Source organism: Labrus mixtus, chromosome 24 (assembly GCF_963584025.1).
Source record: "Labrus mixtus chromosome 24, fLabMix1.1, whole genome shotgun sequence".
NCBI lineage: Eukaryota > Metazoa > Chordata > Actinopteri > Labriformes > Labridae > Labrus > Labrus mixtus.
The window spans coordinates 9,593,383-9,618,056 of NC_083635.1; the positions used below are offsets into that span (position 1 = coordinate 9,593,383).

At 46.7% G+C, this 24,674-nt stretch overlaps 1 protein-coding gene and 1 long non-coding RNA gene across 3 annotated transcripts in view; one reads left to right on the plus strand and one right to left on the minus strand.

Moving 5' to 3' along the window:
* Positions 1–24,674, plus strand: part of appa (amyloid beta (A4) precursor protein a) — a 59,404-nt gene that overhangs the window by 26,811 nt on the left and 7,919 nt on the right. Inside the window, exons 3-13 of one of the 2 annotated variants that reach the window (XM_061032829.1) lie at positions 10,186–10,353; positions 12,907–13,036; positions 13,298–13,410; positions 13,532–13,722; positions 13,888–14,249; positions 14,727–14,894; positions 20,812–20,945; positions 21,880–21,954; positions 22,060–22,218; positions 23,000–23,128; positions 23,233–23,332. In XM_061032829.1, coding sequence (XP_060888812.1) covers positions 10,186–10,353; positions 12,907–13,036; positions 13,298–13,410; positions 13,532–13,722; positions 13,888–14,249; positions 14,727–14,894; positions 20,812–20,945; positions 21,880–21,954; positions 22,060–22,218; positions 23,000–23,128; positions 23,233–23,332 — 1,729 coding nt within the window. The remainder of the gene's footprint in view (positions 1–10,185; positions 10,354–12,906; positions 13,037–13,297; positions 13,411–13,531; positions 13,723–13,887; positions 14,250–14,726; positions 14,895–20,811; positions 20,946–21,879; positions 21,955–22,059; positions 22,219–22,999; positions 23,129–23,232; positions 23,333–24,674) is intronic. The other variant, XM_061032830.1, reaches the window with a different exon arrangement.
* On the minus strand, positions 18,611–20,472 carry LOC132959653 (uncharacterized). Its single transcript, XR_009667055.1, has 2 exons — positions 20,298–20,472; positions 18,611–18,756 (listed from the first exon to the last, which is right to left on the minus strand). It is a non-coding gene; the product is annotated as an uncharacterized LOC132959653 (long non-coding RNA).

Here is a 24,674-nt window from a genome sequence, read left to right on the forward strand (position 1 = left end):
GTGATTATTACTAAGGGAACGAGAAGTCCCTCCATCACGTTGAGACAAATGAAGTAGCAGTCAGAACTCTTTTTTTTTTCTTTTCTTTACACACTTCTAATCAGATTTGAGACAGATTTGTCTGAGGTGCTAATTCCCGAGAAGCAACCCCCCACGCCCCCACTAGACAAAGCTTAATGGTGTTGAATATGAATGAAGATGGAACTTACATTTTCCTCACAGACTGGATGAAAACTTCTGAAGAGGAGACAGAGGGGGGGGGGGGTAAAATGTGCACGCTTGTCTCAGACGGGCGTGGTTATATTAGACGTGAGGGAATTCATCAGCATGAGTATGTGAGCGTTTGAAGTGACAGGTTGGAGGCATGCGGACTTGATGTTTAGAAGGACATGCACGAGACTTACTTGGAAGTTGCATGAACAAAAAGCCCGAGGACATTTACTTAAAGGATGTTGCTATTTGAATACAAATGGTTAATGAGAACGTGCGTGACCCCTGGAAAGGTCAACTGATTCTCCCCTTGTGGCGCCGATACCAATAAAGGTCTCCGATTGTGGAAATTCCCAGATTACGATACAGTTGACTTTAGGGACCAAAGTTTGACCTTCTGAACGTCTTCTCGGAAGGTCACTTTCTTAAATGAGCGATACGTAACTCTGACACCTAGTGTTGAAAACGGGTACTGTGGTCACTTTTTTTTTTTTGATAAATATGGAAGATGGCGGCCCCCTCCACGCCCCCTCCTCCACTGAGTCGATGCTCACGCGGGTTGCGTTGTCTTGGACCCTGAAGCTTCAGTGTAGACCACTTTTTCTTTTTTTTTTTTAATACTTTATTGCAGGCTGTTTTACTTCATTACAAGTTTTCATATTTCATCACAAATTTTGTTCATCCTGGCACATTTTTATATATAATATATATATATTTTTAAACATACAAGAATACAACATAATAAAATAAAAATCCAAAGAAAAGGTACGAAGAGAGAAAAGATAATTAAATTAAGATTTAAAAAATCAAATTAATAATAAAACCGTAAATAGGGAGGGAGGGGGGGTTGTTCCTTCACTACTCTCTTAATTTAATATCCCTGTCATTATTCCACTTTATCTGTTTCCTTTATCCATTTACTCTAGTAACACATGAATTCATCTCCTCTGTTTCTTAGCCTATATGTAATTCTTTTCATTTCTTTAATATCTTCCACTGTTAACTTCCACTAATAGACGGGGGCTTATCATCCAGCCAGCTTCGTGTAATTTGCTTACTACCTTACTGGAGACATACAAACTCTATACACAGATAAGTTTTAGAAAATAAACTACAACAAGACTTAAATAGATTGAAAATGGTAGCAGAATCAATATTTAATAGAGTAGATATAGTGAAGATGATGATTCTACCACAATTTCTGTTCTTATTTCAGGCTTTAGCAGTACCCATCCCGCTAAGCAGTTTTAAAAAATGGAATAGAATGCTCTCAAATTATATCTGGAACTACAAGAGGAAAAAACTTAGTATGTTAACTCAACCTAAAGAGAAGGTTGGACTTAGTTTTCCAGATCTAATGACCTACTTTCATGCTACTAAAGTAGATATTGTAATGAAATGGATGAATGAAGTCAAAACTAATAGAAAAACAATCAACACAAATATGTGTACACAATAATACGCATCGCCGCATTAGAGACCACTTTTTGAAGGTCTCGGTCTAGTCCCGAACTGGGCGGACTCCACCACTCAAACACACTGATTTATCTGCAATAGGGCGATATTGGTCGGATAATATCGGCCCGCTGATAAATCAGTCGAGCTCTGTTTCAGACATTTTTTAGCAGAATTGTTTGTTTTTGTCCAATAGGCCAGGAGGATTATAGATTTTATCTGTAAGAAAAATGGATATACCGTTTGATACGAAGGAGGTTGGAGCTTGTTTTGAGAGATTGACTTGTGTGTCAGGAGGGAGGAGACTTTTATTGGATTTTCTTGGGACATTGCGGTCATCAGACATTTTGAAATTCCTGTGTCGTTAAGGCGTTTGTTCCTTTCCCTTCAACATTTTGGAAACGTCGGGCTTTGAAAATATATGCAAACATTCCATGAAAATACAGTTTGAGAGGCGTTTGACTTCGGAGGAAACCTCTCATCACGTCAGTTTGACCTTTTTTTTTTTTTTTAAGCCCATCGAGTCAGGAGATCAATATTCATCCCAGACTGCCTTCGATCTGTTGATATAAGAACCGCCTGCATGAGCGTGATGGGGGGAATGGGATGCATGCTGCGTTTCTCAAGGTGCTCCAGTTTCATCACAGACTCGTTCACCTCGCTTTACTTCAGCCTGAGACGTTGGCAGGTGTTTGTACAACGAACCCGAAAACCAATCCTTAGCCCATTTTAAAAAAAATGTTTTTCTTTCACAGATTCAGGTCAGACTGAAAGTTTCTCCTCTGTTTTTATTAGCTTTCTGGCTTTACATCCAGCCTGTAATTGAACCTTTGGCTGGCACAGAGTGTGAAGGGAAGTCTGCCCCTGTAATCTGTGAAACACTTCCCACAAGATCGTCTTCCCAAACACTAGAGCCGATGGCGTCACACACACAGACATGGCAGAGTGGGATAGCGTTGCAGGGCACTCGAAGTCCAGGATCTGAAGGTTTAAAGTAACAGCAGGGCCTTCTGCCAAGGTGATGTGGTGTGTGTGTTTTCCTGTCGCCTCGCCAGCCTTATCTCCTCAGCCGTCACACATCCTCCCCGGCTCGGCAGACAGATTCCCACAGTGATGCGTCTTGTAAACAACCCCCCCCCCCCCCCCACGGACAACCGCAGCTTCTGCTCCGATTTGAACGCGACTGATTGATCACTCACTCAGAGGAAAGCAATGAAGGTTTATTGAATCCCATAACGCGTTAGCCCAGTCACAAAACATGTCACTACCCCCCCCCCCCGTAGGATGTCAAAAACTTGAAACTTTTTGACCCCTTTGTGTTTTAAAAGATACAATCTCCATTAGTATACTTAAAGCGTGTCCAAATTGCACAAAGATGTTGCCAATTTGTGCAATTTCCGTTAATAAAAAAAATAGGAAATTCTCCCAATACCTTCCTTAGACCTCCTTATTTATCTGATGCTGACATGATTCATTTCAGCTGCTGTCCCCTTCCTCCCCATGGGGCCCACTTTCCTCTGATTGGCCAGCTCTGCTCTCAGTCGCAGGGAAATTGGGAGTGAGCGTCCGGAGTGGGCGTGTGTGGATTGGGCGTGTAATACTTTGTCCACCAAAATTGTGACGCCAAGTTCCCTCCCACTTCTCTTCCAGTGTTGCGTGTGTTTGGTGTTCTACGCAGGAGACGCTTCTTTTTTTTCTTTCGTCTTGAATAAAGCGATTGTGCATCCGAGTCGTTGTTACAGTTGACACCGTCTCGGGTGTGGTACACCGCGTCCCTCGCCTGGACAGTAAGGTCTTGTCTCGTTAGCGAGTAGGCAGGACGTAGCCAAAGATGTCAGTAATAGATGTGTTCCCGAGAGAGAGAGAGAGAGAGAGAGTGTGTGTGTGTGTCCTGTGACACGTCCTGCTCTCCAGGGAGTCTCCCCCCCCCGGGACGAGCGCTAATCTAAGACGCCCCCCCACCCCCGCCTCCTTTTCCTCCCACTCCCCCCACCTTCACCCGACTCCCCTCGGTGGGTCTGGACCACTCAGATAAGACGGTACAATTAATGGCACCGCAGGACCGGCGCCCACGGGGACACTTCAAAGATTCTGTGTGTTTTTCCCCGAGCTCCCCTCTGTACTTATTTGTAAGCATGTGATGCAATCATTTCTCCTCTGACAGCCTTCCATTTACATTTAACGGCTAATAAACCTTTTCCTGCTTTTTTTTTTTTTTTCTCCTTCGGCGTTTTAGTGCTGCTGATCACATCTGCCAGCGCGCCAGACATCGGCGGGTGCGTTCGCGCATTTCGGTGCAATTTATGCAAGCGTCTTCACACGATGACTCTGAGATGGGAATAGTTGGGCCATTTCAATATAGGGGGGGGGGGGGGGGGGGGGGAGAGAAGAGAACTGCTTGTGTAATACTATGAAACTCTATTTGACTGGTGAATAAATCTCGTAATATTTGCGATTAAAATTAGCCGATACTGATAGTCACTGGATAAGGTATCATCGGCCGATTTATGATTCCAACTTGATTCTTGACTTTTCTGCTGGAGGAAAGTGATTGGATCTGAAAGTTTAAAAAAGACATCACAATGACTGGACTGGTCAGAACATATGACAGTCAGACACACAATGGCGATGGTGTGTGTGTGTGTGTGTGTGTGTGTGTGTGTGTGTGTGTGTGTGTGTGTGTGTGTGTGTGTGTGTGTGTGTGATTTGGGTCGTCCGCTCCAGCTGTGGCAATAGCTCACCTGCCTGAGAATAGGGACTGTGATTTTTTTTTTTGAATCCAGGAGCAAACACACACACACACTTCTTGGGGTAGCGAAACCACTCTAACAAATTGACGTAACAAATAATCTGACTTTAATCGCTCCGTAACACAAAGTTATATATTGATTTAATACATTAGATTATTGTTTGTCTGTTGGTTTGTGTGCTTTCCTGTCTGTTTTGAGCCTCCCTCGGGGTAAAGCAAATTTCATTTCCTCCTCAAATGATTGCAGGGATGTCGAATGCTTCGTAAAGCAGCGTCGCATGCCGGGCTTTAACATCTAGGACATGTACTGCATAACTGGGATGTGTGGTGGCTTAAAGGCAGACTGCAGTCAGTTTGAACATGTGTCCTAGTTTATCATGATTTACAATTACATTTGGATTTGCTGCCTCCACATCCAGCTGTAATGGCTGCAGCCTAACATTTCAGGGGAAAATGTGCTGAAGTGCAAAGTATGTCCGTTAAAATTGCTTTTTTTCTATATATTAAGCGCCTTCTGCTGGTGGGGAAAAAAAACCTGCTAGTGTAAAACAATGAAACTCAACTGAAATGCTATATGACTGATGACTAAATCTAGTGGCATCGACGCATCTCTACGGTAAAATTAGCCATAACTGATGCCTCTTGATTCACTGATATCGGCCGATATTTTGGCTGGTCGATTATCGGTCGGACTCTGCAAACATCGGTATCAGTGTCCCAATGGAAATGACTGTTTTTGTCAATGGGGGTTTGGTGACTTTGCAGAGAGAAATGTAAAGGTCTGTCTTAGTTGGGATCCTTTCCAAATTGTCGATAGACAATCTGGACCTGTTCTGGCCCCCGAGGATTACTTTGAATCCTAACAGAATGATCATGGCTGCTGGCTGAAACAATCTACTGTAGCCATTCCTAAATGCTTTAAACTTCCAAAACCAAATTCCCCTTTAAATCTGCGTCTTCTTCCATGAATGACTTGACTTTGGAAACAACTCTAAAAACAGTCACGATGTCTACCCTCCTATAAATCTCCTTGCTGTGGAATTTGTTGCTCCCTGAGCTGCGACGTTCAGGTCTGTTGCTCTCATTTTTGTCTAACTATGGCGGTATTTCATCAGATAAGTGTGATTAATAAAAGCAGCCAGAAGCTGGAAGACACTCTTGATGGATCACTGCTTTAGTTGCATCACTTGTAAATTCTATTAAGGGGGGAGAATTAGCGCGCCGAGCAGTATGCGAGCGGGGTTTCTGCTGACTTGAATTGAACTCTCATCTGGAGGTCGATCTCGTGTAGCATCAGCCTTCCTTCCCTCTGGCTTATTCCCTGTCGCTGCCATGATGCCTATCATGCCAGATTGAGACCAAAGGAGGATATTTCTCCTGACCAGGCTGCCGTCTTAATCCTCAGTGCCCAGATTACCGCTCCCCCCCCCTCCCTGCAGGAAGACCGGCTGGTGGACTGGCACAACCACAGCTAAGATCGGATAAAGACGGAGAGGAAGCGAGGCAGGAAAGCATCTGCCACACTGCTCATTTTGTCCTACGCTCGGCTGCTGACGTGTCTCGGCGTTTGCTAGCCCGTGGCGTGATGAGAGGCAGGAAATAAGATCACGACCATCGTTTTTGTTTGGATCAATGATGATGGTGATTGCTTCTGTACACCGCACAGCTTTCATATAACCGGGGCTTTAAGTGACGCCGTTCTTTATCTCTAAACCACCTCTCCCCGACACCTGAATTTCCCCATCTTCTGTGATTTCCTCCACCCTGCCTTTGCTCTGTCCCCCAGCCCGCCATCCTCACATCCTTTCTGTTTTACCGAGTGCTTGACCTTCTGCCCGAGCCCCCCCCCCTCCCCCCCAAGGCTTATTGTCCAATTCATCTGTTCTCCAATCTCTTCCCCGTCTCTTGCCATTGTGGTTATTGTTCCTCCTCCTCACTTTCTCTTCCCCCGCTCCTGCCTCCGCCATCATCCTGGGACTCTGATTTATAAGCTCGTAGCAAAGCCTTGGCCTGTCCCTTCCCCCCTCCCCCCCCCTCCTCCTCCTCCTCCTCCTCCAGCAGAAGACGGAGTGGTAGAGATGAACGAGGATATCATTTGCCAGCCAAAGGAAGATGACACAAAGAATTTGAATGTCAGCGAGCAGTGGGCCCAGATTTGCCTACCTATGCCTGAAGCAGGGAGGAAGCTGGTTTATCTCTCTTGATAAGGGACAGGGAGGGGCCAGCGGGTGGGCCGATAAGGTCAAAAAGGAAACGGGTGCACCCAGAAAGTCGGTTAATTAAAAGATAGCACATATGCAGACGACCTTTTATCGATTATTTGTAACTTTTTGCGCTCGCGTTGCCTTTTTTGGTTTTACCTTTTAACAAGCAGCGATGGGGTTTTTGTTTTTCTATGCGGTCGCAGGTGGCTTTGTGGGAATTGTGCGACGAACCCCGAAATAACCCCATGAGGGGCAGATGGTCCAGTGTCAAGACTGATGGCCGCCGGTGTCATGTAGCCATGTGTTTGATCTCAGGAGGTCTTGAGGGGGGCGAGTGGCCACTTTGTGTGATTGTGTGTGTGTGTGTGTGTGTGGGGGGGGGGGGAAATACTCCCCGGCTCGACATGTTGGACGCGAGGAGTGTGAAAGTGTAACCTGACCTGTGCTGTTCTTACACACATTTGACTGCAGTAAGCAGAGCTTGTCGCCGCATTTCATTCATCCTCGGGGCTCAGCGGCTGCAAATCACAGTCAAATTGTTTTTGTTTTTTTCGGCTGAGACTTCCTCCAGGCGTAGCTACGTTGGCATTGTGGTTTCAGACGCGCCATAGCGGACGGTTGCTTGAGTGCAATGTAACATCCAATCGCAAAAATGTGAAACCTTTGCCCCCCTACAGCGTCCAATGGAAGTAGATCAATAACAACCATCTGATTTATACATACTTTATCAGTTTATTATCATAAACTAATCGAAAACCAGATCCGGACTTTGTCCCTGGATCATCTCGTCGTCGTCTTTGTGCTGAACATTCAAAGACATCATACTGATAAGACTGCGTCAACAATGTGGGTTATAAACTGATAAGTCTTAATTGAGCAGGAGGGACTTCGACCCTGATTTCTGTTTAGAGACAAACACGTCTAACATCACAGATAATACTTTCATTGTCTGCCTTTTTGTTGGTGATTCAATAGGATGCGTGATATGCGTTTCGTTATGATTCCATCCGTTCCGACACCATACCACGCCAACATGTCCAAAAGGGGGCCGACGGGTAGCGACGGTGAGCGACCTCCTTGGTGTGTCGGGACCTTTTTTAGGATACTCTACTTTGCCTTGTTTTTGTTTTCCGTTGGTAATGAAAGATCTCTCTCTAAAAAGTCTTTTGTCTTTGTGTATTTTATTGCATTCTTTTGCAAAAGGGCTAATCAGCTGCAAAAGTCACAAGTGCATCAAAGTTTCCCGGGGATAGTCCCGCTTGCACAGCATACTTATACATTCACAGGGTGGAGGTATTTTGCATACACATGAGTAATACATCGTCATTGGTTTCAGCTCGCCTTCTGCTAGTTTGCATGGTGATTTATCTATGCAAGCTTCTTTCTGTAAGGCACCTGGTACGGAGGAACACCAACAGAAACTCCTTTTTGTCAGGAGGGCACTGATTTAGGGTCATGCTGTACCCAGATCCTGAGGAGAGTTCCTGTTGGAGATACAGAGAAACAGTTTCTAATTGCTGAATGACGCACGAACATCGAAATCTTCTAAGTTCAAAAGAAGACGACAGACCGATGGTATTTTTTTTCCACTACACCGCGTCCACAGTAGTTTACGATGTTTCCACGGCAATCGTTGAAAAAAAAGTTCAGAAAAGCCCGTTAAGCGATCATCGCACAACCCTCACAGAACAGATGTAATCAGTAAAATGACAGCGCAGATGCTACTATTGGATTGCATCCCATTGTGCAGGTGTTGATGTCGGTGCTTGCAGCTCGTGTGTGTGTGTGTGTGTGTGCGTACCTGGCGAGCGCTTTGTTCTGAAACAGAAGAGGAAACCGAACGCTCCAGAAGGTTTCCTCTTCTGCCAAGTGTATCAGCATGTGTAAACGGCAAAGCTGATCGTGTTTATGTTCCCCCCCCCCGGATACATTCAAGAGATGCTGAATCGATTGTAAAAATCAAACTCTCCAGCTTCACATTCATCCAAGTTGATGCCCCCCTCTTCCCCCTCTTCTCACTGGAGGAGCTCTTCATGCCCCCCCCCCCCCCCGGCTGCTTGGAAAGAATCAAGTCTGGAGGAAAGAATCTGCTATCCATCTCACAAAACAACATTTGTTTGCCTGCCAGGGCCTTCAAACCATTAACAAGATTAGGGAGAACACAATGGCAACAGTCCCTCTTCTCCCTGCCACCCCCCCCCCCCCCCCCCCCCCCCCCACTCTCCCCTTATTCCCTCCCATTTTGTTCTAGCTCATTTGCCAGTACAATGCAGACATTCAGTGGTTTGTCTGCACCACCTCTCCTCCTGAGGGAACTTCAGTACAAAACCTCCTTATGCATGCAGACACACACAGAGAGAGAGAGAGAGAGAGGCAACACACAGGAGCTTAAATGAACACAAAAAATTAATACATTGATGTTTTCTAACTCGCACACTCCCCCTTGCCTCCAGCAGAGCTGCACGAACAGGGAGAAATGAATCAACACCGGGTTATATAAACACAGCACGGACACACAGATGTACACTTTCTCCACAAGGTGGGCGGGCGAGCGAGCGAGTGGGTGTGTGTGTGTACTTGAACATTATAGACAACAGTGGGTGTGTGTTTGATTGCTGCAGGTCTGTTGTTTCAGGCAATTCACTCCTCTGAAGATATCGATTTTGTGTCCATCACGGCTTTTGCCCTCGTTCTTCTATTTACAGAAACATTTGACACCTCCTGATCTGACCAGAGAGGCACTGAGCATGCTCTGAACTCCTCTGGTGAAGAGTCGGATGAGAGGCACGCAAAAGAAAGCAAAACAACGTTTGCGGCACAAATGTGGACGAAGGGGGGGGGGAAATAAAGCTGGAGGACAGAGTCCACTCCACCGGCTACGACGCTGCTGACGCTCCCTCGCTTTCTGTTTCTGATTCAAAATTGCGATTGAGCGTTCATGTTTCAGTGTTTGATACAGGCGTTTTATCGGGGATCATAACATCTGTTGAGTCACCTCTCTGTGATGAATTAAAAGAAATCACTTTCTACTTCCTCGTCTGATTCTGTGAAACGGCAAATCAGCAAAACGAGGTTTTTTTTTTTTTTTTTTTTTGATGGCTGTATTTTCACTCAGACTCTTGTGGAAGCTAAATGAGACCCTGCTCTCGATAACATTTTTCTCCGCTGTTAATCAAAATGTCCAGAGGCTTTAATGAAACCCGGGCGATTCACTCCTACCCTACTTTTGCTAACGCCTCATCTTTTGGCTTTGCTCCTATTCTTCTCCTCCTCCTCTCCTCTCCTCCTCTCCTCATCTCTCTCCGGCGCCTCTAATCTTAAAGCAGCTCACCTCATCTTACTTTTCATCTCGCACGCTAATCTCCTCTCCTCTCCCCTCGCAGCACTCCCCCCCCCCCCCCCCCCCCCTCCATCTATCTAAGTAATAAAATTTAATTGCATCCGTCTCGCATTTTTTTTCCAGCGCTAGGGCTCACAGAGTTTAACGTAAGCGGTATATCTCATTAAATCTTGTCTCTCACTCTCTCTCTGTCTGTCTGTCTTCCCCCCCCCCCCCCCCACCCTTAGGTGCCTACAGATGTTTCTATGGGTCTGTTGGCAGAGCCCCAGGTGGCCATGTTCTGCGGTAAACTCAACATGCGCATCAATGTGCAGAGTGGAAAGTGGGAGTCCGACCCCTCGGGCACCAAGAGCTGCATCAGCACCAAGGAGGGCATCCTGCAGTACTGCCAGGAGGTAATGTGTGTGTGTGTGTGTGTGTGTGTGTGTCTGTGTGTGTCTGTGTGTGTGTGTGTGTGTGTGAAGTCTAAGCCAACAAAATCCTCTGACTTAAACAACCATAGTTTACTCTCTGCTGAATCAATGAAGTCTGATACTGTGTGATGATGTTAAAACTATAGTGCTCATGTAGATCCACTTTGTTTGGATTGCAATAAATCCTGAAGCGCAGTACGACCCCCCCCCCCCCCCCCCCCCCCCCCCCCGACTTCAAAAACAAGTTGGGCCGTTGTGTAGAACGCGAGGGTGGTGGGACCCGGGTCCAGTCTGCGGGAGATGTAAACACAACCGTCCTCAAATAAGGACGCATCACGAGCAGAGAGAGAGAGAAAAGATGGACTTTTTTTTTTTGCATAATTGTGAGGTTTGAAGACAGACTAGAGACCGAACCCCAAAGTCCCTAAAGTGGCTTCTTCTCCCACCATGTGACACCATGTGAGACGTGACCTTTTTTTTTTTTTTAAAAGGTTTGTTTTCTGTTCTTCATCATGTTTTTTCGGTGTTGTAGTTAAAGTGGGAAACACAGACATACAGTGTCAGGTAAATGTTGCAAGATAATAACTCTGCTAGCAGGGGAGGTCGTTTCCTCATCAGCCATTTTCAGTACCTGCCCCCCCAAAAACGTCTCCCATTTGGCCACATAAGCGATGATATATGGAATACTTAAATAGTAATTACCCACTGTTTGTTTTGTTGCGAGTGAGCAATAAGCCCGGGTGATAAATCTTTACAGTTTGCGACATTTTCGCCGGAATTTTCTTGGGGTTGGGTAATTTACAGTTGAGCCATTAAGCCGACTGGAAACAGAGCAAATAATTATGACGGAGCAGGTAGCAGGGGAACTACTTTCCTGTAAACACTTTTAGAAGAAGCGGCGTTTGGATCCATTTCTTTTAGAATTAACACAACGTTTTTTTTTTTTTTCTTGCAAGCGTGTCCAATATGTAGATGTAGAACAAAAAAAGAAGTTGCCTGAATTTGACTGAAATCGGCACCGAGCCCCGTCAGGCTGAGGTGTTTGTTATCGCTGTTTTGAGAGCAAATAGGAGCACAGGAAAGTGAGTGGGTTAGTCTGCAACAGATTTGTTTTTGTTTCCCCCAAAATCCCCAATTTGGCAGGATGACATGATGCCAACAAGCTGCTTAAGTCCATGTGACTTTACTTTTAAAAGCTCTGCATGGCTTATAATTAGGGAGTGTAAGCTAACCAGCCCAAACGCAGAACAACACAGAGAAGCACTCTGTCCTGTGGGCTGGGGTTGTTTTTTTTTTCTTTTCACCTCCTTCAGTTCACTGCAGTCTCCTCCGAACATAAGAGAGCATTACTGTGGGGAATATTCCAGCAGTGCACTGTAGGCTATCGCTGCGTAAGTGCACTGTGCAAAGACAAGTTGTCTGATAAGAGGAGGTGATGCATAATGAGATTTCTCTGAAAAGCCTGCGAGACAGACCCCGAAAGGGAGATAAGTTCATCTTCCCATTGTTGCAGACCGGACGATAACAAACAGCCCTTCTTAGGTTGCAGCTTTAAATATTATTGAACTCAAATATCAAAAAGAAAAGCAGAGATACGGAAGGCTAAGTCTGGCGCCGACGAGCAAAAACCCGAGAAGGTTATTATCAGCGTGGAGAAAGGCAGAGAGAACATGAGAGGAGGGAAGAGGATGACAACAGCGTGCAGAGGCAGACGTCCTGCATGGCTGAGAGGAACATCGAGGTGAACACGGCCGAGTCTGCCACAACAAAAAAAAAAAGCAGGAACAGCGTCAGGGAAGGCTGCAGACATGCAACCGTCGAAATAGCCTGGGAAGAAACGAGACGCTTCTTGAAGTGACAGCGCAGAATGTGGGAATTAAAAGCACCAATGAGGAGTTTTTTGTTTTTTTTACTGCTTATGAAACAGACTGGAATGAATACTGATGCCTCCATATCACCTACAAAAAAAAAAAAAAGACAATCAGAGAAAAATAATTGGCGGCATACAAATAAAAATTGATTGATTTGATGATGTAACTGTCTGATTCAGCCACAGCCAGGTCTCTCATCGACATTACTGTGCAGGTATTAGATACTGGTAACAACCCATGACATAGTCGAAATAAGAACTTAAAGAAAGTCACCAGCTGTTCTAAATGTTCTTTATTTTTTTTTTTGAAAAGGCGAGAAACGTCTGGCGGCGGTTTCTCAGGAGGCGAAGCAGGTCGTCCACTAATTAAAAGATCTGCAGTTTGTTCTCTGGCTCCTTAACTCCGCCTCTTCTCATGTCCTTGGGGGGGGAAAAACACTGAGCCCCAAATAGTTCCCACAGGCCGTGCCATCATTCGGCAAATGTGTATTTAAAAAAAAAAAAAAAGAACGCCTCGGCTGTGAGTGTGTGATTGTGTAAACGGCTTGTAGTTTAAAGCGCTCTGAGTGTCTATATAAGTGTAGTGTGTTTACCAAGACGCCAATTTATAATGCATAATGCTCCGTGTGTGTGTGTGTGTGTGTGTGTGTGTGTGTGTGTTGTAGGTGTACCCAGAGCTCCAGATCACCAACGTGGTGGAGGCCAACCAGCCAGTCAGCATCCAGAACTGGTGCAAGAACGGACGCAAGATGTGTCGCAGCCACATGCACATCGTGGTGCCGTACCGCTGCCTGGGTGAGTCACAGTGGATGAAAAGGGGACGTCTGTGTCTGAACGCCACTTCTGCAGACGATTTCTGCTTTTGATCTAATGACGCCTCGACGCACCGCCGTGGTGTAGTTGTCGGATTAAACTGGGCGGATTCCAGAAATGCGTTTTTCGTAATCGAAGCGTCAGCCGGTCGGCGTTTTCGACCGCGGACGCTCGGACTGCGTCGGCTTCATTTGTCAAAAAAAAAAAAAAAATGTACTTACATTTTTGTTTTCTTTGCGTCAGTGGGTGAATTTGTCAGCGACGCCCTGCTCGTTCCTGACAAGTGCAAGTTCCTGCACCAGGAGCGCATGGACCAGTGTGAGAGCCACCTGCACTGGCACACTGTCGCCAAGGAGGTACGCCCCCCCCCCCCGCCCCCCCACACACACACACGCACACACACACATGTAAAGGAGCGCTGATGTCATACCACCAGGAAGCGGCCTCTGATGTGTTCTCTCGTCTGTGTCCGTGCAGTCCTGTGGGGACCGCACCATGAACCTCCACGACTACGGGATGCTGTTGCCGTGCGGCATCGACCGCTTCCGGGGAGTCGAGTTCGTCTGCTGTCCCGCCGAGGCCGAGCGGGACGCCGACAGCGGCGAGCAGGACGCCGACGACTCCGACGTGTGGTGGGGCGGCGCGGAGACCGACTACTCTGACAACAGGTACGCGCACTCGGGCACACGCACGTCGCCGTGGAAACAAACTGCAGCGCTGTTATGATTTAAAATCTCGCTCCTTCCTTCCTTCCCATTCCTCCTCCTCGTTTCCTCATCCCTTGATTTCTCTCCGTATGTCCTTTATCCTCTCCCTCCCTCCTCCTCTCACAGCATGGTGCGCGAGCCCGAGCCAGCAGAGCAGCAAGAGGAAACCAGGCCATCTGTGGTAGAGGAGGACAACCAGGAGGAGGAGCAGGAGGAGGAGGTGGTGCCGGCCGAGGAGGAAGAAGAAGAAGACGATGACGACGAGGAGGAGGAAGAGGAGGACGTGCTGGATAACGACCGCGACGGAGACGGCGAGGAGGACCAGGAGGCGGTGGGGGACGATTACGAGGACGAGGACGAGGAGGAGGCGGCGGCGGCAGACGACGACATCGTGGCCACGCTGGAGGACGACGACGCCACGACCAACGTCGCCATGACGACCACCACCACCACAACCACCACCGAGTCCGTGGAGGAGGTGGTCAGGGGTGAGTTGTTTGATCGCCACGGTTTCTGAGGTCCCTCCGAACACCAAACCGGCTGCTTTTTTTTTTTTTTTTTTTACATGAGGATAAATGTCGGAGACGCGCGACACAAACACGTGTTTGCCTCACATCCTTCTGCTTTGCTGAAACACAATCGGGCATCTCGTTCCTCACGCGTTAATTTCCCCGCTGTCATTTTTCTTATTGAGCTCATTTATCATCTCTGAGCTTTCATTAGCTACGTTCCATTACGACCAGGATTGGTTGCTCCACATTCCTGTCTCCTTTGTAGTGTAAAATTGCTCAAGATTCAAAGTTGCATTATTAATGCTTAAACTCTTTTTCCACGTCCTTCCTGTGATAGAACAGCCATGAAGTAAAATGTCATATTGTGAGGTGACTTCCTACACAAAGACGAGCTGTTTATGCTTTGAGATTCATGACCTGTGTTTGTGTGTGTGTGTGTGTGTGTTCTCCAAGATGTGTGCTATGCCAAAGCAGAGACCGGTCCATGCCGGGCCAAGCTGTCCCGCTGGCACTTTGACCGCCAGGAGGGCCGCTGCGCTCCGTTTACCTACGGCGGCTGCGGGGGAAACAGGAATAACTTTGAGTCAGAGGAGTACTGCATGTCTGTGTGCGGCAGCGTCAGTAAGTCCGGCGGACAGCAGGCGAACGTCAGCTCGCTGCCTCAGTTGCAAAACGCCGTCCCCCTCTGGTTTTTCTCTAACATGCCCTTTTTCTCGGGACTCCTTGAAAACACAACTTGTCGTAAATGCCTGGATGAGTATTTTTGCATGAATGACACTGAGGTTAAAACAAATTGTACAATCAGTCAAGTATACCAGTTTTGCCCCGTGGCTGCAAGACAAGTTTTACTGGCTCCGAAATAACCTGCAGGGAAAAGATTCAGATGTGTGTCAGACTGCATATCAGAGATGAAGTCTTTTTTTTTTTTTTTTTTTAAAACAAGAAAAAGCCATTATAACGCTCCTCGTCTCCATTCACTAAAACGCACAATTCTACCTCCCGGAGCGCAGACGTTCCTATCCCACACATCCCATTACTACAAATGGAACTGAGTAACACTACAGCCGACCGCTGCTTTGCAAAATTCCAGTTTTTGTCAGAGGAATCTGGTTCAGGTTTTAATAAAGAAGCTGAGGCCAGAACAACAACTTCCAGTGATCATCAGGACTCAGACCCCCCCCCCCCCCTTTTGTTGCATAGACATAATGAAGTTCATCCAAGTGGCACTTTATTTTACCACAAACAGAAGTTATTTTTTATTTGAGAAAAGACTGTTGGATGAAAGTAAGAGATTTTTTCCCACTCCCAAATATCATATGAAGGCAATCGCTGTGTTTTGAAGGAGTCCCACTTGAACTGGCCGCCTGGTATTAACCGCCCCTCAAACCCTTCTCGTTTGGTGTGCCTCTCTCTCTCTCTCGGACGCCCCTCTCGGCTTCATTCCTGGCTAACCTTTACTTCCCCCCCCCCCTCACCGTCTCTGTGTGTGTCTATCTGTCTGACAAATAAACGTGTTTGCCCTAAACACAGACTCCACCTTTCCCCCCCCCCCTCCCCTGTGAATCCCTCTTGGGTTGTTAAATCTGTGCTCTCACCGCCCCTTCTGCCACAGTTTGTCACTGGAATCTAGTTTCCTCTGGTGGTGGTAATGTTTGAGGTGTTTTGCGAGGAAGCAAAAGCCGGAGAGAGATGTATGAAATGAATAAATTCGCAAAGAAACAAAAATTGACATGGTGTTAAAATGAGTGGTTTTTAAAAGGCCGGTGAGACTCGAAGCATTTCACTCTAACATGCTGCAGATTTGAACAATCCTCCCAGTATGGAGATGGTCATGGAACCAGAGCAGAGCCCTCAGGAAGATGAGGCACACGATCTGAGGCAGAGGAAGATGAATTGAGGACTTTACCCCATAGTGTACTCCAAAGCGAAATCAATAAAGCGAGATCCTGTTTTTACGACCTCGCTTTAGAGCGTGCTGAGGGAAGAGACGCGGCGCTTCTGTTTTTATGAAAAGCTGAATTTATTTTCTAATTCACCAGTGACACAAAACAATCCACTCCCACAACAACTGTTGCGTACAGATGCTTCATTTTCATGCACAATTTGCTTTGGAGGCTGAATATCGTTTCCCTTCAAGTTGCCATGGTTACACGGCTGTTGCCCTATGGGGGGACGCACGCCAACAGCTGTAATTTGTGTTATTACAGCTGTTTCACGGGCGTCGTCTTCTGTTTCGCCTTTTAACATGAATACAGGCTGTGAAATCATCCAGGCAGGAAGTAGATCACGGTAATCCTCCCCTCGCCGCACATTTATCCCTCTCGACGCGTCGCAGGCTGGCGCTCGCCGTAACAGGGGGGGAAAAAAAGCGTTCTGCTTAATTCATGACTTGGAATCAGATGAAATGACACAACTGGACGTGGAGAGAAACTCATCAGTTGATCATCGCACACTCTCAGAGCTCACCTGGCTGCGGCGTCACATTGTGATGATGGATTAGAAGTGGAAACGGTGGAAACGAGGAGGAGAGCTCGATGATTTTCACGCCGCGTGATCATGTTGGGTCATTAAAATGTTTAATAACGCGGCGGGGGGGGGGGGGGGGACTCTAAAAAAGATTATTTTCTCGCCGCTTTCCGTCGAGCTAGGCGCGATCGTTCATTCATGAAGATTGGATTTTTGCATGTGCATTTCCAGGTGTGTGGGGGTGTGTTTGCAGGCAGGGGGGAGGGGGGTTGGGGGGCAGTGTGTTTACAGATGAGGAGTGGAGGGAGGCGGTTTGATGCCGCTTTTCGGCGTTGTGTAAGGTTCAGCGACCTTGCTCGGTGAATGTTTGCGTCGCAGTCGTGATCCGCCCTGCAGCGAAAATGGAGTGGAGATATCTCCATCTCCCTATACTTTGATCTAAATTTATCCTGTGTGTGTGTGTGTGTGTGTGTTTTGGGATTGCACTTCTTCTCTGCTGAGCATTGTGGAGGTGAGAAAGGACTACAGTGTCATTTTTTTCCCCCCCTCCTACGCAAATACATAAACCCACACACTGACGATGCATTCATTAATTAAAGATCATTATCACTGTAGAGTATTTATTCAAATTAGAAGCTCCCCTTTTTCTTTTTTTTTTTAAAGTCAAAGTAGCTTTCTACAAATCCAGCTTAAGGAAGAATGTGCAACTTTTTGATCCAGTACATATCTGCGACTCTGACGCCTCCAACCCGTCTCTGAGTTATTAATTAGAATGCACCATTAAGCTCAAGTGGAGGACAAAATCGTCATTTGCTCGCGGCTGCAATCACCTGTGGTCCGCATTGTTGTGTCAGCATGCTTTGGTTAGCTCGCAGCTTCATGTTGAACATAAACTGACACAGAATGATCTTAAACAATACATCCAGATAATCAGAGTGTGTTCTTCTTCTTTTTATAGTCGGTGACTAAAACAGCTTTATACAAAAGGCCGTTCCGTCCGTGTTAACGCGACGTAAACGCGGCTCCTTTTCTTTAAAGGAGCAGTGTGTAACCCAGACACCTAGTGGTTAAAACGGGTACTGCAGTCAAAATTTTAAACTCTGAATAGAGCTGTCTCTCCCCCTCCTCTCTAGAGTCCATGCTCACACAGGTCACCATGTGGTGGACACTGAAGCTTCAGTGTTTATCCAGCTCTGCATGGGTCTGTAAACCTTTCTGTGTTCTAACCTCTCTCCATTTTTTCAAAAAGCATCTCCGACATTGATCCTAGTTTGAGCACGTTTCTGCTCGTGGAGCTTATTAGAAACATGCAGAGGCTTTTTAGGGTCGGGTACAATCACTTCTATCTGAACCACTTCTCTCGCTCCGCTTCCATCGCTGCAACACCTGTTGGTTTGCGATTGGGAAAGCGTCTGTGTGGGGGGGGGGGGGGGGGGGGGGGGGGGTTCCTCGAAACGGCCTACCGTTCATTCTGTGGTCCGAACAAAAACAGACCATACCACACAAGAGTGCTAAATGAATGTTGCACTTTATACCTTTAATGAGTTTGACGCTCTCCTTTTGTATGAATGTCCTAATTACTCCGGATTATACGCCGATTGCGTTTCCATTGGATTAACTAAAGGAATGATCTTTAGCAGAACGGTTTGTTCACAGTGAAGCCTGTGGATTATTTAGAGTAATAAGAAAAGAATGTGCGTTGAACTGAATTCAACTGAACCAGTTACAGAAATAGACGTTCCTATTGAATCTTTTAAAATGTTTGTTTTCACTGCAGTGAGCGCCACGATGTGTTTATTGCACTCACACACACCACTCAGCCTTTGGACCTAAAAGCACATCTGTCCACGTGTAAAGGGTTTTTTTATTTGTGTGAACTGAGCCTTTAAATGTTCGTAAGAGAACTCTTCTCGTCTCAGGCCAAAGTGGGGGAAAAAAAAAAACAGCTCGCTTGTTTTTGAGTTCTGTGCAGTCATGCGCCGCCGTCAGACGTAACCAATTTCACATGACGAGCGACCTTCACGCTGCAGACACACACACACACAGACACACACACACAGGTCCACATACACACACAGACACAGACACACACACAGACACACACAGGTCCACATACACACACACACACACAGGTCCACATACACACACACACACACACACACACACACACAGGTCCACATACACACACACACACACAGGTCCACATACACACACACACACACACAGGTCCACATACACACACACACACACACACACACAGGTCCACATACACACACACACACACACACACACACACACAGGTCCACATACACACACACACACACACACACACAGGTCCACATATACACACACACACACACAGGTCCACATACACACACACACAGGTCCACATACACACACACACACACACACACAGGTCCACATACACACACACACACAGGTCCACATACACACACACACACACACACACACAGGTCCACATATACACACACACACACACAGGTCCACATATACACACACACACAGGTCCCCACACACACACACACACACACACACAGGTCCACATACACACACACAGGTCCACATACACACACACACACACACAGACACTCACACACAGGTCCACATACAGACACACACACACACACACAGACACACACACAGGTCCACATACACACACACACACACACACACACAGGTCCACATACACACAGGTCCACACACACACACACAGGTCCACATACACACACACACACACACACACAGGTCCACATACACACAGGTCCACATACACACACACACACACACACACACAGGTCCACATACACACACACACTCACACACAGGTCCACACACACACACACACACACAGGTCCACATACACACACACACACACACACACACAGGTCCACAGACACACACACAGACACACACACAGGTCCACATACACACACACACACACACAGGTCCACACACACAGGTCCACATACACACACACAGACTCCCACATGCACACACACACAGGTCCACACACACACACACAGGTCCACGTACACACACACAGACTCCCACATGCACACGCACACACACAGACACACTCTCACACAGGTACACACACACACAGGTACACATACACACACAGGTCCACACACACACAGGTCCACATACACACACACAGACTCCCACATGCACACACACACAGGTCCACACACACACACACAGACTCCCACATGCACACACACTCTCACACAGGTTCACACACACAGACACACTCTCACACAGGTACACATACTCACAGACACACACACACACAGGTCCACATACACACACAGGTCCACACACACACAGGTCCACATACACACACACAGACTCCCACATGCACACACACACAGGTCCACACACACACACACACACACACACACAGACTCCCACATGCACACACACTCTCACACAGGTTCACACACACAGACACAGTCTCACACAGGTACACATACTCACAGACACACTCTCACACAGGTTCACACACACAGGTACACACACACAGAGGTCCACACACACACACAGAGGTCCACACACACACACAGAGGTCCACACACACACACAGAGGTCCACACACACACAGACTTCCACTTTTAATGGCACACTTGTGAAAGATAATCAACTTTCCGCTGATTAAATTCAACTTCCACGCTCCATGTGGTCCCATTCTGTTTCTTCGTGCTAAGTCGGCGGGTGAGTCTGTGCTTTTTGAGCCCACGGGATAAATTCCAGCGTCAGTGTTTCTCTCTGAATGAAGATGTTTAAATGGGCCGAGGGTCATCTGAGGCGTTTGTTTTTAGAGGCTTCCAGCTACAGCTGCTCTCCTGTTTTCTTTCACTCTTAATATCCCTCTAACCCCATTAACCCAGTCCGGACCCCGCTGTGTGTTCTTTGTGTGTGTGTGTGTGTGTGTGTGTGCTGATGAGGTGACGCAGCCAATCCCAAACACAGTGTGCAGTAAAGAAAAAAAAAAAAGACTCCTCACTAAAAGCATCTCTCTCTCTCTCTTTCTCTCTGCCTCCTTTTCATGCAGTGCCCACAGCCACACCAAGCTCCCCTGACGCCGTGGACCACTACCTGGAGACGCCCGCTGACGAGAATGAACACGCCCACTTCCAGAAGGCCAAAGAGAGCCTGGAGGCAAAGCACCGCGAGAGGATGTCCCAGGTACCAGAAGGAGTGGAAATAAGAATAAATGAGGATTTAAGTGTTTGTTCTGAAGGAGGACTCTCTCTTGGTGACATACATTATACTCTGATTTGTACGAGTTGTTCCACCGAAAGCTTATCCTGGTTTTTTTTTAAACTTATATGTACCTTAAACCTCTAAAAAAAATGTTTTTGGAATTCCCCTTTAAGTCACTAGTCAGAAAAACGTTTTAACAGACGCTGTGTGAGCGAGCACAAAAGGTGTGTCAAGTAGAACGAATAGGTGTGGTTGTTAATCCCCCTTGGGCGAGGCGGCGGCGCCAATTCCACTTTAATTGTGTGCTTTAATCAAGCGGCTCGCTCGGCAGAAGAGAGCCAGATGGTCCACAGCGCAGTTTTCCAAGGCTGCAGAGAAGAAGGCTAAAAAAAAAAAAAAAAAAAAACCTCATCGCTTCTTTTTTCATTCTTACACAGTTTCTGAAGCGCTTCAAATAGCTCTGTTGTGTTTTGAGTGGGTTGCTATAGGCGCAGCTGACTTCACCCTTACATAGAACCGGCCGGTCATCTCTGGGGAAAAAAAAAACCCGATTTCAGCTGAATTAAGCGAGTCAGAAGAACAAAAAGGGAAGCGGCCGCTGGTTCTGGAATTTTTTTTCTTTCTGTCTCTCCCGTCATGCACATATCATCGTCGCGGATCTGAAAGCATTATGCATGCAAACAGGAAGATCTGCAGTTCGCCCTCTGCAGCCACGATGCCGTCTTATCGCAGCCCCGTGTAAACTGTCAGATTCTCCTTCCGTTTCGACAACCGTGAAAGGGATCACACCCGGGCAAACGCGGAGCAAACGCGGCGTTTCACTCGAGTGTAAAATCAACCTGCGATTGAACCTGTGGAAACGGGAAGGAGATTGACAGGCGTTATTAATGTTTTCCCTCCGTTCTCCTGTTCCCAGGTGATGAGGGAGTGGGAGGAGGCCGAGGGGGAAGCCAAGAATCTTCCACGCGCCGACAAGAAGGCTGTCATCCAGGTGACACGTCGTGCACGCTCTGGAAATAAAAACCAACCGGTCCAAGTTTTGATTCAGTGTCGTTGAAAGTGATTTGTGTGTGTGTGTGTGTGTGTGTGCACGCAGCGTTTCCAGGAGAAGGTGGAGGCGCTGGAGCAGGAGGCGGCCAGCGAGCGGCAGCAGCTGGTGGAGACGCACATGGCGCGGGTGGAGGCTCTGCTGAACGACCGCCGCCGCCTGGCTCTGGAGAGCTACCTGACCGCACTGCAGCAGGACCCGCCCAGAGTACGTGACGGATCTATCGTCCTGTAACACCATGCAGATGATTGACAGGGTTTAATAACGATCACTATCAGAGGCTCCTCCCCCCCACCTCCTGTGGTTTACCGCTCTCTCTCTCATTGCATTTAAAGAGACACACACACCAAAACGGAGCGTTCAGAGAGAGCTGGTTTACACAGGGTCACAAACCTCCTCTGGTGCTTGATTCATGTTATAGTTTGATCACAGCACAGCACAGATGTTTCATTTAGACCACAGGGGGACTGTTTGAAAAGGTGGAGAAGGGGGGATGATATGTCCTCTTTAAGGTTGTGCAGATTTTATATAAGGCAAGTACAAATACTAATCATTATATAACCATATCGAGACATTCTTCATTCATTTCTTTTAGATGATTGTGCTCTGGCATTTCTTTCCAAATATGATGGATTTGATTGATGACCTTTTAAGCTGATGTTGCATAAATTCCCAGGCTATTAAGCGTCAGAAAATACTCTGAGCTAAACGACTTTTAATACCAAAATTTGCGTCAGTGCACTCGTTCTCCTACAGATTTATTATTTCTGTATAAATCTATGAAACAAAGGGCGCCCTTTCATCAGGTAAATGCTGCGATTGCAATCTGGAAAGCATTTCTGCCTAAACTCCCTCGGCCGATTGGCGTTTGGGATTTAGATCGACGTCGTGTTTCTTCTTCCAGAATCCAGGCTGCGTTTTTTTAAATGAATCACGCTGTCCTTCCCGGGCTCTGAACCATCTGTCTTCTTCTCTCTGTGCTCTGCAGCCTCGCCACGTCTTCAGCCTGCTGAAGAAGTACGTGCGTGCCGAGCAGAAGGACAGGCAGCACACCCTCAAGCACTTTGAGCACGTCCGCATGGTGGATCCGAAGAAGGCTGCGCAGATCAGACCTCAGGTAGAGACGCGCGAGAGAGGCTCCTCCTGAAGCTGTTCTGCTTTGAAATGAAGAGCCACTTTTATAACATCCATTATGCACGCATTCTTTATTTTGTGTAAAAGGTGCTGACCCACCTGCGTGTCATCGAGGAGCGCATGAACCAATCTCTGGGACTCCTCTACAAGGTGCCCGGTGTGGCCGACGATATCCAGGACCAAGTCGGTGAGTTGCAGACGGAACATTTTCGCACTAACACATTCAAGCTGATCGTTTAGATTACTTTTATAGACTATAAAAAAAGATGGACGACATAACACCTCCCCAAAAGTGAAGCCAAAAATGTGGAGCTCCCCCTACTGACTGGCTGCAGCTATAATATCAAAATACATTCCAAATAATAAATGCCAAATTCATCATTTATCACCCATTTTGGGGGATATTTTGTCTTCAGTTTAGAACAACAGGAAGAGGTGAGACACGTCATCCGTCTTTATATACAGACTTTGAATATATGTACCTTGTTGTATAGCTTTACAGCTATAAGTCAGAGGCTTCAAATCAGAAAGGCAACGATAAAAGAAGCGTTGTATTTTGAACCAGGACCAAGTTGGTGAGTTGCAGACGGAACATTGTCGCACTAAAACATCCGATCTGATCATTTAGATTACTTTTATAGACTATAAAAAAAGATGGACGACATGACGCCTCCCCAAAAGTGAAGCCTAAAAAATGTGGCGCTCCCCCTGCTGACTGGCTGCAGTATTGCGCCGCCTTCTCCTTGTTAACAGATGTGACATTTGTCAAGCTGTAATATCAAAATACATTCCTAATAATAAATGCCAAATTCATCATTTATCACCCGGTTTGGGGGATATTTTGTCTTCAGTTTAGAACAACACGTCATCCATCTTTTATATACAGACTTTAAATATATGTACCTTGTCGTATAGCTTTACAGTTATAAGTCAGAGGCTTCAAATCAGAAAGGCAACGATAAAAGAAGCGTTGTATTTTGAAGCTGAGAGCTGAGAATAAATATTTGTCGGTGGTAAAGTACACCTTGTAACAGGGAGTGTTACATGGCCTTCCTGCTGACCCGAATACGAGAGAGATAAGAAAAGACAAACTGTCCGGATTGTGCAACATGTAACAAAAACATTGAATGCTCTGAATTCCAGCCTCCCTTTTTTTTTTCCTCATAGATTATAACATGTGAGCCATTTGGCCTAATTCTTCTGTTCAGAGTCAAATGAAACTGTTCGCAGGAAGATAAATCCCCTCCTTCCCTCCCTCTCCGTCCTGCTCCTGTATTCACTTGGTTTCTGTGGACGGGGTTTTTTTTTTTTTTTTTTGGGGGGGGTTTATTGGAGTTGCGTGCGTCACCCGGCCATCTGTGTCTCTGTCTCGGAGACTGTCACAGTCTGTGCTGACCGGCGAAACACTCGCACGCAGGAACAGACATGCACAGAATAAAAAAAAAAAAAAAAAAAAAACACAGTTCAGTTTACTGCCAGGTCTGAGAAGCTGAGCTAAACAATCATTTTCTTGGAAGCAATCTTTTCCC